The sequence below is a fragment of the Zalophus californianus genome, chromosome 15 (assembly GCF_009762305.2).
Source record: "Zalophus californianus isolate mZalCal1 chromosome 15, mZalCal1.pri.v2, whole genome shotgun sequence".
NCBI lineage: Eukaryota > Metazoa > Chordata > Mammalia > Carnivora > Otariidae > Zalophus > Zalophus californianus.
In genome coordinates this window covers 17,166,258-17,180,534 of record NC_045609.1, presented here as the reverse complement: position 1 = coordinate 17,180,534, position 14,277 = coordinate 17,166,258, and the positions used below count along the sequence as shown (strand labels likewise).

The 14,277-nt window shown below is 41.4% G+C and overlaps 1 protein-coding gene across 8 annotated transcripts in view; it reads right to left on the bottom strand.

The window, feature by feature from the left end:
• TTC13 (tetratricopeptide repeat domain 13) overlaps nt 1–14,277 on the bottom strand; it is a 91,383-nt gene that overhangs the window by 32,128 nt on the left and 44,978 nt on the right. For 4 of the 8 annotated variants that reach the window (XM_027596252.1, XM_035724250.1, XM_027596254.1 and 1 more), the window contains 4 exons: nt 9,218–9,300; nt 7,558–7,699; nt 7,102–7,276; nt 4,528–4,684 (listed from right to left, as the gene is read on the bottom strand). In XM_027596252.1, the coding sequence (XP_027452053.1) occupies nt 4,528–4,684; nt 7,102–7,276; nt 7,558–7,699; nt 9,218–9,300 (557 nt within the window). Of the gene's footprint in view, nt 1–4,527; nt 4,685–7,101; nt 7,277–7,557; nt 7,700–9,217; nt 9,301–9,860; nt 9,975–14,277 lie in introns of all 8 variants that reach the window. The other 4 variants (XM_027596248.1, XM_027596249.1, XM_027596253.1 and 1 more) reach the window with 2 other exon arrangements.

Here is a 14,277-nt window from a genome sequence, read left to right as displayed (position 1 = left end):
GTCCAATGGAAAAAAGACAGTCTCTTCAACAAATGGTGTTGGGAAAATTGGACAGCCACATGCAGAAGAATGAAACTGGGCCATTTCCTTACACCACACACAAAAATAGACTCAAAATGGATGAAAGACATAAATGTGAGACAGGAATCCATCAAAATCCGAGAGGAGAACACAGGCAGCAACCTCCTCGACCTCAGCTGCAGCAACTTCTTCCTAGAAACATCGCCAATGGCAAGGGAAGCAAGGGCACAAATGAGCTATTGTGACTTCACCAAGCTTTTGCACAGTAAAGGAAACAGTCAACAAAATCAAAACACAACCGACAGAATGGGAGAAGGTACTTGCAAATGACATATCAGATAAAGGGCTAGTATCCAAAATCTACAAAGAGCTTATTAAACTCAACACCCAAAGAACAAATGATCCAACCAAGAAATGGGCAGAGGACATGAACAGACATTTCTGCAAAGACGACATCCAAATGGCCTACAGATACATGAAAAAGTGCTCAACATCACTTGGCATAATGGAAATACAAATCAAAACCTCAATGAGATACCACCTCACACCAGTCAGAATGGCTAAAATTTTTTTTTTAATTTTTTATTGTTATGTTAATCACCATATATTACATCATTAGTTTTTGGTGCAGTGTTCCATGATTCATTGTTTGTTCATAACACCCAGTGCTCCATGCAGAACGTGCCCTCCTCAATACCCATCACCAGGCTAACCCATCCCCCTCCCCCCTCCCCTCTAGAACCCTCAGTTTGTTTTTCAGAGTCCATCATCTCTCATGGTTCGTCTCCCCCTCTGACATACTCCCCTTTTCTTCCTCTCCTGTTATCTTCTTCTTTTTCTTTTTTCTTAAAATATGTTGCGTTATTTGTTTCAGAAGTACAGATCTGTGATTCAACAGTCTTGCACAATTCACAGCGCTCACCGTAGCACATAGCCTCCCCAATGTCTATCATCCAGCCACCCCATCCCTCCCACCCCCAACCACTCCAGTAACACTCAGTTTGTTTCCTGAGATTAAGAATTCCTCATATCAGTGAGGTCATGTGATACATGTCTTTCTCTGACTGACTTATTTCACTCAGCATAACACCCTCCAGTTCCATCCACATTGTTGCAAATGGCAAGATCTCATTCCTTTTGATGGCTGCATAATATTCCATTGTGTATATATACCTCCTCTTCTTTATCCATTCATCTGTCGATGGGCATCTTGGCTCTTTCCACAGTTTGGCTATGGTGGACATTGCTGCTATAAACATTGGGGTACACGTACCCCTTCGGGTCCCTACATTTGTATCTTTGTGGTAAATACCCAGTAGTGCAATTGCTGGATCGAACGGTAGCTCTAATTTCAACTGTTTGAGGAACCTCCATACTGTTTTCCAGAGTGGTTGCACCAGCTTGCATTCCCACCAACAGTGTAGGAGGGTTCCCCTTTCTCCACATCCCCGCCAACATCTGTCGTTCCCTGACTTGTTCAGAATGGCTAAAATTAACAAGTCAGGAAACGACAGATGTTGGCAAGGATGCGGAGAAAGGGGAACCCTCCTACACTGTTGGTGGGAACACAAGCTGGTGCAGCCACTCTGGAAAACAGTATGGAGGTTGAAAATAGAGCTACCCTACGACCCAGCAATTGCACTACTGGGTACTTACCCCAAGATACAAATGCAGTGATCCGAAGGGGCATGTGCACCCCAATGTTTATAGCAGCAATGTCCACAATAGCCGAACTATGGAAAGAGCCTAGATGTCCATCAACAGATGAATGGATGAAGAAGCTGTGGTATACGCACACAACACACACACACACACATACACACAATTGGATATTATGCAACCATCAAAAAAATGAAATCTTGCCATTTGCAACGACATGGATGGAACTAGAGGGTATTATGCTAAGCGAAATAAGTCAATCAGAGAAGGACAATTATCACATGATCTCACTGAAATGAGGAATTTGAGAAACAAGACAGAGGATCATAGGGGAAGGGAGGGAAAAATGAAACAAGACAAAACCAGAGAGGGAGACAAACCAAAAGAGACTCTTAATCTCAGAAAACAAACTGAGGTTTGCCGGAGTGGAGGGAGGGATGGGGTGGCTGGGTGATGGACATTGGGGAGGGTATGTGCTATGGTGAGCACTGTGAATTGTGTAAAACTGAAGAATCACAGACCTGTACCCCTGAAACAAATAATACATTATATGTTAATAAAAAAATAAAATAAATAAAAAAATCTATTAATATTAATACCTACATCAGGATTCTTTTAGTGTTTCCCAAGTAGAACTTTTTCCATTCCTCTACTTTCAATTTTTGTGTCCTTATGCATTATGTGCCCCTTGTAAAAAGCATTTAACTGGATTTTTAAAACATTCCAATCCAACTATGTCTGTCTTTTGACATTAAATCCATTTAGATATATTGTCATTATTAATATGTCTGGATTATTTCAACCTATTCTTATTTTTTTCTTTTTACTTGTACCACTTGTTTAATGCCTCCCAGTCCCCCCTTTTCTGGTTGATTTTAGATTTAAATTTTTTGTTTTGTTTTGTTTTTACTTTGCTACTAATATAGAAGCTATACATTTTGTTTCTAACTTTTAGTACTCACCCTAGATATTTTAAATATTTATGTATAACTTAAAGCTTTAACATAATATTTAACCCATATTCCCTTAGAATACTTAATTCTTCTTGCTATCCCTCAACTTACTTGTTATTGTGCCCAGTATTTTATTTCTGTCCTTTTTATAAAGCCCCCAATCAGATATTATTTTATATAGACAATGCTTATTTAGACTTACCAATTTCTCATGCTTACCATTTTTCTTTTCTCATTATTCCTTCTTGTATCTCAAATATTGCCTGAGATCAATTGCCTTTTTCTTTAATTACATGCCTTAGAAGTTTCTATAGTGAATGGCAGGTGGTGGTTCAGTTTTTTATTATCTGAATATATATTTATTTGGTCTTTATTCATAAAAGATAGTTTTATTGGGTATAGAATTCTAGGTTGAAAGTTAGTTTTCCTTTCAGCACTTTGAAGATAGTCCATTATCTTCTAGCTGCCATTTTGATGTTGAGAGGCTTACAGTCAGTCCAATTAGTGACCTTAAGTAGGTGATTGACCTTAAGTAGGTGTTTTTCTATTTAAAAAATTTTTTCTCCTTATGTGCTCTCCTGTTACTTTAGATGTGTCTGAATATGGATTTCTTCCCATTTATCTTGCTTTTTAAAAAAATCTGTAGATCTAGGTTTCCTTAATTCTGGGAAATTGTTAGCCACTAGGTCTTCAAAAATTGCCTCTCCTCCATTCTCTCCTCCCAAGATTTCATCTCGATATATGCCAGACATTCTTATTATCTTCCACATTTTCTATCTCTCATGTTTTCTAACGCCTGGATTCTCTGTGCTACATTCTAGATAATTCCTGATGCTCTATCTTCCACTTCTGCAATTTTCTCTGTTATGTCTAATTTGCTGTTTAGCTTACATACTGAATTCTTTATTTCAATGATTATATTTTCTATTCCTAAAGCTTCCAATTTATTTTTAATCTGCCTGGCCATTTTTAATAATCTCTTGTTTCTTGCTCATGTTTGTGGTTTCTTCATAGTTTCTTTAAACATTTCATTTGGAGTTAGTGTATTCAACAATTCCAATATCTGAAGTCCTTGAGAGTTTAAATCTGTTGTTTGTTATTTCTGTTGATTTTCACATATGATTTTGGTGATCTTGGTTTTTGATTCTCATACTAATGATCTTAATCTGTGGGAATACTTGGACCCCCAAACTGGCACTACTATCTTCTCAGGCAGGATCTGCATTTGCTCTTGTTGAGATCCTGTGAATATGGTCCTCCAATATGGAACCACTTTAGCTCCTTAAAAAAGCTCAGCAAACCCATCTCGCTTATGCCTCAAGGCATTCCATTGTACTGGCTGTTAGATGCCCTCACCTCCAGGAGACTTTCTTCCTTTCCAATGTGCCTATCATTCACCACTCTAGTTTGAATCTGTCCCCTGCTTTTCTTTCTTTTAGACAGTGAGGGGATTGATCTTTGCAGATTTTTCTTAATTTTTAAGGCATTGCTAGACTCCCAGGAATTTCTATCCTAGATCTAACTGTTTTGTAATCAGATAGCCCTTTAGTCATAATGCAACAGTAGTTGGCCAGCAGTGTAATTTCAAAGTTTTGGTTTTGAGTAATTTGTTTTAAAAGTAAATGGTAATAGTAATGTATATCAACAAGTACATCTGAAGTTTGAAGGTTGCATAAAATTAGCAGGAAGATCGGGCTAAAAGGAAAGGTGATATCCAAAGGTAAGTTTCAGTGTACCTTACAAACTAAAAGAAATATCTGCAGACATACCAAATCCAAAAATAAATTCCTGAGAAACATGGATAGGAAGCCATTTACTGAGCAAGCATTATCAGGATGAGCTTATAGCTCAGCCTGAAAAAGCAAGAAAGGTTGTTTTCATTTAAAGCACTTACTTTATGTGGGGTTGCAACCCTGGCTGCTCTTCATAGTCTTCTATGAGGAAAGGTAGATTTTTAGCCCAGTGGTCTTTAAAGCTTCCAGGCAGATCCACATCAATGTTATATTCCGTAAGAGGAGTATCAAGGTGTGCGTGAAGATATCGAGAATACTCTGCAGATAGGAGACGAGATCTGACACACCCAAATATTGCTGAAGAAATCTTTTTTATTGCTGGTTGCCATACAAATACTTTGTAACAAAGCATTAATTCCAAGAATTCCAAGAACTCTAAGAATTCTAAATGGAGACTCCAAATTGTAGTAAGTTATTATTATTATATGATACAGGGTAACTCAAAATACCAAGATCGAACATAAGCCAGTCAATCCGGGTCCACTTTAGCTAAATTTTCATCATTTTTCCATGAACAGCACCAAAGATCTCACTTTTTGGTTGCAGAATCTGAGAATCCAAGTTCAGTGTCAGACAGAGCCTGGTTCTCTGTCAATTGATATGAATCAACTATGTACATGATTTCATCAACTAACTGCTGCTTATTGCTATAGAAGCAGTGCAGAAAAATACCAGAATATGGAGTGCCCCTCCTTCAGTCTACAGCTCACATGTTCTACTAAACCAGGAAACAAGAGGAAATCATAATTTAGAGTGAGGAGCAATGCTGTCCAGTAGGCAGCCCCTAGCCACCTGGCTAGTGAACACTTAAAACATGGCCCGTGTGGAGGGTGTCTGGGTGGCTCAGTCGGTTAAGCATCCAACTCCTGGTTTTGGCTTAGGTCATGATCTCAGGGTCGTGAGATTGAGCCCCGTGTTGGGTTCCATGCTGGGCATGGAGCCTGCTTGAGATTCTTTCTCTCCCTCTCCCTCTTCTCCCGCCCTCACTGCTCACGCTTGTGCACACACTCTCTCTCTCAAAAAAGAAAAATAAAAGTATAAAATGTGGCCAGAGTGATGGAGAAATTGTATTTTAAATTTTAATCTAATTAATCTAAATGTAAAAATTGATATTTGAGCCAATTATTAGAAAACTTCAGAATGTTTGGAATAACGCACATATATGAATCTACCCTTTCAATTTTAAATTTTATGAAACAAGAATTCAAATTAAGAATGTCCAATGAAAATTTAACATCCTAATTGAGATGTAAGTATAAAGATGTACTATAAGTATAAAATACACATCCGATTTCAAAGACTTGGTACAAAAAAATAATGTAAGATACCTAATGATATTAATGAAGTGTTTTCATATTAATTACATGTTGAACTGATATCGTGCATATGTCAAATCAAATCAAATGTATTATTAAAATTAATTCCACATGATTATTCTTACTTTTCTCGTGGCTACTACAAACTTACAACTCCAGGGCTCGTATTTTTTACAGTTGGACAGTACTGGTGTGAGAGGGTTAATGATGACAAAGGAAAGAGCAGAAGGGGAAGTAAAGGTTTGTGCTCTGTGTGAACAATAAAAATGTTACCGTGATGAGCACTGAGAATGTACAGAATTCTTGAGTCATTATATTGTGTGCCTGAATCAAATATAACACGGAATGTTAATTGTACTTCGATTAAAAAATTGATTTGAAACAAAACAAAACAAAAAAACAACCAAAAAATGCCATTACGTATGGCAGAGAAAAAAGTGAGACTCTGACAAACCAAAGATAGCTTAAAGATTGGCTTTCTTCCTCATCCCAACTGAATGTCTCCAAAGTATGTGAGAATTGTGAAATGAAGGAATGACACAGATCAAAGATACCAAGTTTACATTTAACAGTAAAAACCTCAGAACTGTTACTTTCCTCTGACTCCTAGGTCTCTAGACGAGATGTGATGAAGACACATCGATACCCAGATGACTGTCACTTGCAGCTCAAAATAGGTTTTTCTGACTTGAGTAAAATATTTTTAACTTAAAAAAGAAAAAATATGTAGGCAGTGGCAAAGTACTGGACCAGTCTTTAGAAGACAGGGGCCCAGGAACACCTGGGTGGCTGTCGGTTAAGTGTCTGCCTCCAGCTCAGGTCATGATCCCAGGGCCCTGGGATCGAGTCCCACATCAGGCTCCTTGCTCAGCAGTGAGCCTGCTTCTCCCTCTGCCTGCCACTCCCCCTGCTCCTGCTCGCTCTCTCTCTCTCTGATAAAAAAATAAAATCTTATAAAAAAGATTTATTTTTTAAATGTTTTATTTATTTATTCATGAGAGTCAGAGCGAGAGAGAGAGAGAGGCAGAGGGAGAAGCAGGCTCCCCGCCTAGCAGGGAGCCCGATGAGGGGCTTGATCCCAGGACCCTGGGATCATGACCTGAGCCGAAAGCAGACGCTTAACCATCTGAGCCACCCAGGCGCCCCTTATAAAAAATATTAAAAAAAAAAAAATAGAAGACAGGGGCCCTATACAATCCAGGTACTGCCGCTAACCAAGGCGGGGGGTGGGGGGCAGCTATGATCAAGCTACCTCGTGTCTTCGAGACTCAGCTGTCTCCTATGGAACATAAGAGAGACAAGCAATATGATTTCTGCAGCTCTGAGCATTAAAATTCAATGAGCCATTTTGTGACTTACCTCGGAGATATTTCACTTTCAGATACTCTGGGCTAGCCTTCTGGCCCGGGAGAGGATCATTTAGCATGACTTTAGTCTGTGCTTTTATTCCTTCATAGAACTGTCCCATGGCAACATGGCTGAGTCCTTTCATGTACTGGCACACCTCATTATAGGGCTCGAGCTGCAGACACCGCTGACGCGCGGAAGGAGAAAATGCTGTATTACTATCAGTACAGTCGCGGATGAGTTTTAAGTGCTTTATTCTTCAGTCTGGAGTTGGAAACGTTTTTCCTCCAGGCTAAATCACACCAAATACATGCTCTGTAAAGTAGTCTTTAAGACATGGCAATGGTTTTCTTTCTTTTTGTTAAGGTGTACACACGATTCCTGGCCCTCCTCCCTATTCATCCCACTCAAAGTCACTGAAGAACAATCTGAGACCTGTTACGGCGTTTCTCACTTAGGGATGCCCACCTTGAAGTTTTTCAGGGCTTCCTGCAGGCTGCCATGGTGATAAAGCATCGTTCCCCGAAGCTGCAGGGTCTGCACATGATTTTGGTTGAGCAACAGTGCCTTCTGAAAGCTCTCGGTGGCAGCTTCGAAATTGCCCAGTTCTCTAGGTATTTAACAACAGTTATGAGCACAGTGCAGAACATTTCAGTGGACACACAGAGTAAGTTAGCCTCAGGATTACAGTCCCATGTGTGAATCAGATACCTTGCTGCGGATGTTCTTCTCTATTTTACCATTCTAGAGGTCAGCTACATCCCACTTATTTCTCCTAAATTTTACCAGATTAGAGGATAACCACAAAGCCCTTGAAAGTCTTTGGGGAAAATGAATGTATTGATTTCCAAAGGCAAGTGCTTATTCAAATCCTTTTCCCCCATTCATGAGCTCCCACCCGTAAAAAACTGTAATTTTTAGTATTTAGATAAAACCATGCTTCTTCTTTGGAAAAAAACAAAAAAACAACTATGTAGATTACAATCATACACAGGGTCATCATTCTGAATCAAATTCAGAGGCTTAAAATTGTATATTCCTGTCACAGAAGGTACTTCACTTAAAATCTGGTAAATCATTTCATAATTTAAAAATTTTTTTAAAAAGTGTATTTTAGAGTTGTGATCATTTCAGAATGGAAATGATTATTGCCAGCCTTCTTTTACATATTACATTTTTACAAATAATAAAAGCACCTTCAAAATGTCCCATGTGTCAATTTTCTGTAAATAATGAATATTTTTATATAATATAACACTCGCTTATATTTCTATAGCACTTTACTAATTACTCTGGGTGCTTTCAAATCTGTTTTCAATGTATGTCCCCAACAATTCTGTGGGACAGCAAGGATAAAGGTCATCATTTAAACCCAAGACGAACTCAAAGACGCTTTCTTCAAGTTAGTGTAAGAGAGCGTCTCCAACTACCACCATCAGATAAATAACCTCTTGAATTAAGGACACACAAGTATGAAATGGGCAATCTAGAACTAGAACCAAATCTCCTGACTCCTGAACACTGAGCCCCTTCTTTCACGCCATGCAATCTCCTTTTCGGGTCAGAGTGTAAAAATTGTTGAAAGCCAAAAGTCAGAGTAAGCTCTACTACTGGCCGGGGTGACACATGAAGTCAGAACATCAGAGTCTAGGCACAACTCCTCACTCCTGATACAGATGCATAATAACTATATCATAATCAATCATACCGATGATAGGGATGCGGCATAATTTTCCATCCCTTTAATCTAGGAATCTTCAAACAATCACAATGATGTGGGAATTAACCTTACTTATCACCTAGAAAAGCACCAGTATCTATGACTCAACAGCGTATAATGCCACTATTCAAAACAATAACCCTTGAAGAACTAACATTTTCGAGACCTATATGAAGCAAAGCTGTAATAAAGAGGTAATAATACATATCATGATATCATCTGACACATGGTTCTTTCTATATTCCAGAGAAGGTCTCAACAAGCTTATAAATGCCTATGTGACTTAGAATGACAATCTCTTTTGGTTAAGGAATGCAGTTTCTTTTAAAATAACACTACTATGTGAGGCTCTCTTGTCTCCCCACTGTACGCCCTCCCTCCTACCCCGATTACTATTGTTCTTCTTACCTATAGGCCTGTCCCAGACTTTTATACGCATCAATAAAATCAACTTTTTGCTTCAAGGCTTCTTTGAAGGATTCAATAGCTTCCTGAAAAAAGTATATAGAAAATTATGTCATTTGCATAACTGTTAAAATAGAGTTTCACTTAAATCACTAAAGGACTTAAAAATATATTACACATGTCTCGGAGTGATTTTTTTGAATATGAGGACTTAAAAAAAAGAGAGGTAGAGAGTATGACAAACTATGAGTCAGGAGGATTTAATTTCAACAGTAAACAAATGCACTGCTATGAATAATAACAGAGCCGTAAAAGTGTCTCCCTTTCAGAATGGGAAAACGGCTTCTCACTACCTATTTCATTAGGGCTTTGATTACTAACGATATCAGCTTCGTGTCAACATCATTTCTTTAATTAATAAAGGCCTTGCAGAATAAAAGTCAGCTTACTAGCTGTGCGAAGTATAATCTTAAATGACCATAACCAGCAGCCCTTAAACTGAACCACTCAAGAGACAAAAAAGCAAGCCCAGCGTGACGTTGTCCATAAAAAAAGCAACAGGGCTCCCTCCCAGACTGACTGGGAATCAGAAGGATTCCCATGATCTATAGGAAAAAGAAACAGCAAAACAAAATAAAACAGAAACCTTGAGTTGGGGGCGTTTGGGGCATAGCTTCTGCCGGCATCGGAGAAGGGGGCACAGGTGAGGAGTCCTTAGGGAACACACAGCGCACCTGGCCACTGTGGAATCCTCTGGAAACTGTTAATAAAATGTACCATTCTGCTTCACAATAAACATTCCCATCTTAAACTGTATTCAATGTACTTTCCATTATGACTTGACTATTTACTGTGATAAAAAATTATGAAGACATTTCACACATTTCCCAAGGAAAAGACATGTCTTACTTAAGTTAGCGGCTACAAAGTATCATGATCTCTAATGGCTTTAATGAGAAAGACCAAAATGTCTGTGTATTTCACACCTAATTAGATAATTCATAGCAAAAAAACTACTAAAGATGTCATATGTCTTGCACATGGTAGGCACTCAATAAATATTTAATGATTTTGTAGGCACATAATCCAAATTCTTTTCAGAAAATCATCGCATTCCCTGCTTCTTGACTTCCTCTGTACGGGGCAGCAGGGTCAGAGGGGCTGGCTTTCAAACTCTTCTAAGGCAACAATGGGGACAACCACCTGCTCTTTAAGGAGTCCCACAATCTATTTGGTAGAAGGATGAGAATGGATAAATTTTAACACTTCAGAAATGTTGAAGACTACTCCTCATTAGGCTTCTGGCCCTGGTATAGTCTTGATCTTTTGGGAGTACTACAACTATATTTTTAATCCAACAAACATGTATTGAGCGCCTACTATGTGCCAGGGGCAGTGTGAGGGGCAGGGGACACAAAGACAAGCAAGTCATTCTCTCTGTCCTTGAAGAACTCAGTCTAGTTAGAAAGCCAATTACTTAACCAGGTTATTAGAATATAAACTAAGAGCTACGATAGAGATACAAGTAAAAGTCTAGGGAATAAAGAGAAAGGAAGAACTAACTGAGCCTGGGACACCAGGAGAGGCTTCATGGAGGAAGTGGCAACTGAGCTGGGTCTGGGAGAATGAGAAGGAGTTTGGCAAAGAAGGAGAGCATTGTGGACAGGGGGGAATGCCGGTGCACAGCGACAGGGTGCTCAGCACCGGTGGGGAAGGCGGGGCGGCAGGAGCGCAGGTGCACGGGGGGGAAGCGGGGGAGAGGAAAAGACAGGGACCAGGCTGGTGTGGGGAGCTTGGCCAGAAGCGGAAGGGCCTCTGCCATGCTCCGCAGTCCAGCCATCACCCTGCCAGCAGTGAGGGCTGGGGGCTGTGAGCAGGTGTGGGACCTCACAAAACTGACTCTTTCGAGATGATTGCCACGGGCCACAACAGAGGAGCCGGGCTGGACAGGGGAGGGAGGAGAGCCCAACGAGGAGGTGGCTGCAGAGGTCCAGGCAAGACATAATGGAAACTCAAACTGAGACAGTGTCTCTGAGGACAGAAAAGGAGGGTCAAACTCAGGAGATATTCTTAAAGGCCAACAAAGAATCTGCTGGCCGTGAATATGGGGGATGAGGGAGAAGGGAGGGAAGGAAGCTTCGAAGCTGAAGAGCCTGGGTAGAAGGTGAGAGCGTGAACCAACGTAAGGAAGTAGGGGAGACAGCTGCGGGGTGGGGTGGGGTGGGGCGGGGGTGGGAGGAGGTCAGGGGTCCAGCTGGGGCGTGGTGAGTCTGGGGTGTTTGTGGACGTCTAGGGGAGATGCCCGGGAGACATCTGCTGCCCACTGCACTTACAGCATGCTGGGACGCCACAGTTCTTCAAAGTCTGATTTCTCTTCAGCTTTTAAGAGTCTTTGGTTTCGGGGTTCCTGTCTAATCACTGCACAGCTCTCTACCTCATTCTGCCAAAGAGGGGACATAGTAGAATCAAGATCTGAAGCCACTGGGAACAAAGACACTACGTTCGAATGAATCAATCTCTAAGCACATGAACTGGCTGTGAGTTTGTCCTCATAGCAAGTGGGACCATCACCACCTTTATGCCACCATCGTCCTGGCTAGTGGTGGGCAGCCATCCCTTGCACTTCTCTCGTTTATTATAACGAAGAGAACGGTCTCAGGGAACTCTCAAAGTGAAGGCTGATCAAAAAATATGTGCTCGGGATATACAATTCTTGAAATATCCTTACATCACAGATAAAAATTTTCACTGTGTTTTCCCTAGGGAAATCCAAAATGTCTGCTATACCTACCAGATTGGACAGTTGCGACATTTGTCACGTAATATTGCCTAAGTAATTTCTAATGTATTACATCGTAAAGTAAATAAGCACACCACCCACTTAATTAATTTCTAAATTGCATTTGACCTGAAGAGACCAGCTTTAGAATATAAAGATAGCTCCAGTTCATTGGTCCATTTAATACATTGTCTCTACAGTTAACAAGAGAAATAAAGATATCTAAACTAAGTTCATTAATTTAATGAAGGCATGTCACCACTGACTCAGTTTTCCAATCTGTGTAACTGGGACACCCTCTGCTCCTTCTATACTTCATGGGGATGCCGCTGGGATGAATGAGACAATACGTAAACACTCTGACCTCCTCGGACAGCAGATCTATAAAAATGCAAAGAAAAAGTTCCCAGCTATTACACACATTGATGCTGTGTTTATGAGCACAGTGCAGAGGAGAAAGCACCAAATAGTTTGGCAAGACTGGTTCACTGAGGGGCTTCTACTGCTTGTGGGACGGAAGTACTATGTCTAGGTTCTCATCACATGGATTTGGAATAAACCAAACCGAATCTCAGCCCTTGTCCAATGTGTAGTTAGCATCTCTGCTACAGCTCTTTTCTGAAAAATTCTCATTTCAAAGTAACACAAAGAGCCCTCCCTGCCCACATTCCTAAACCCTGCTTTAGAACCCACGGTGAAAGCCTCTGTTTGCATTTGTTTACTTTAAAAAGTATTTTTTTAACCTCTCAGTACTGGTTGTTGGTATTTTTTTTTTTTTTTTTGCATTTCAAATCTTGTTCTCCTCCATGAGATATTCAAGGCATAGACTTCAAATCTAGTATTGTGATTCTGAATTTTCTAATTTAAGGCGACTGAGAGAAGGTGAGAGGAAGAGGGGGCAGATACAAAATAAGCTGCACTTGACCTTAGCCAGAAGGCCGAGAAGCGATGGAAAAGCCCATCTGCAGTTGCTCAAGGCACATTCTAAATACCCGCTCTCCACGCCTGCGGCTGCCGGTCTAAGCCCCAGGGAGGGCGGGAAGAGTCTCTGTGCGCAGCACCCTCCACATACTCGCAGGAAGGACAGTATGAAAGGAAAGCTGCAGTTCCCTCTGGGTTGGGTTTTAGTGGATGGGAGTTACCTTTTTAGAGTCCAGGAAACTGAGAATAAATGAAATGTTCACATGTAACCAAATCTGTAATAACTGAGACCTGATCCGTGCTCACAGCTCCTTCATACACATTATTTTGTTGAATCCTTGCAATCCCTTCAAGAGGCGGGGAGCAGACTAATCTCTACGTGACAGATGGAGAAGGAGGGGCTGAAAAGCTTAAGTCACTTGGCTGGTGGTCGAGTTTGCAGGATTCAGAGCGGAAGCTCAAGCCAAGGCCTTCTGAGTCCAAATCCAAGGCTCTGTCCCAGAAATTCATTTATTCCCCTAGTACTTAGTGACAGGCACTGCCCATAACACTGAGTATTTACAACAGAGGCCTTTTTGAAGTTAAACTGTCCCTACACTCCAAGAGTGTGTGCACAATCCTCGTAACTACTTTCCACGATAAAATGCATGTTCTTTCATCCAGAGTACCCTTCCCTGCCATGCGCTATTGAAATTCTTCACAGCTTTCAAAGTTCAGGAGAAGAACAACCTGTCTGGGAAGACTCTCTTGACCCCTGAGTCAGCATGAGGTGTTTTCCACCCCACAGAGGCTGACTCTCAGGCCAGCCGGTTTTCAACCAGACGGGAATGGGTCCTGCACTAGAGCGCCTACCCTGTGCGGGCCATGGGCACCGAGGACGCCACCGTGAGGACCAGAGTTCCACTCTTGGCTCCCAGCTGGGTGTCTGCCCCACAGCAAGGCTGCTGCACAATAGGTCCCAAGCACACTCGGGGCTGGACCAAGGGCGGGAGGCAGGGACAGGCTGGAGGTGACATTGCCACCCCACATATCAGTCGGCTTGGACAACATCTTTCCTGTTTCCTTCAACTCCTTCCCCACTAATAGCGGTGCCCAAGCGGCAGCAGCAACGTGCCTGTCAGAGAGCTGTCTCCAGGCCTGCTCCTGCAGCCCCCAAAGGCCCGATCAGGTCTCCAGCTCTGACCCCGGGGACGCTGCCAACATCTCCCCGTGGCCCTCTGCCCCTAACCTCCCCAGTCACTGGCGTGTCAGAATCCTCTTCCGACATGGCAGATTGGCTCTCAGTGACACACTTTCCCCCAGATCTAGAGTTTGCATCTCCTCTGGGCCTACAAATTAATGTCAAGATGCTCAGCATAGCACT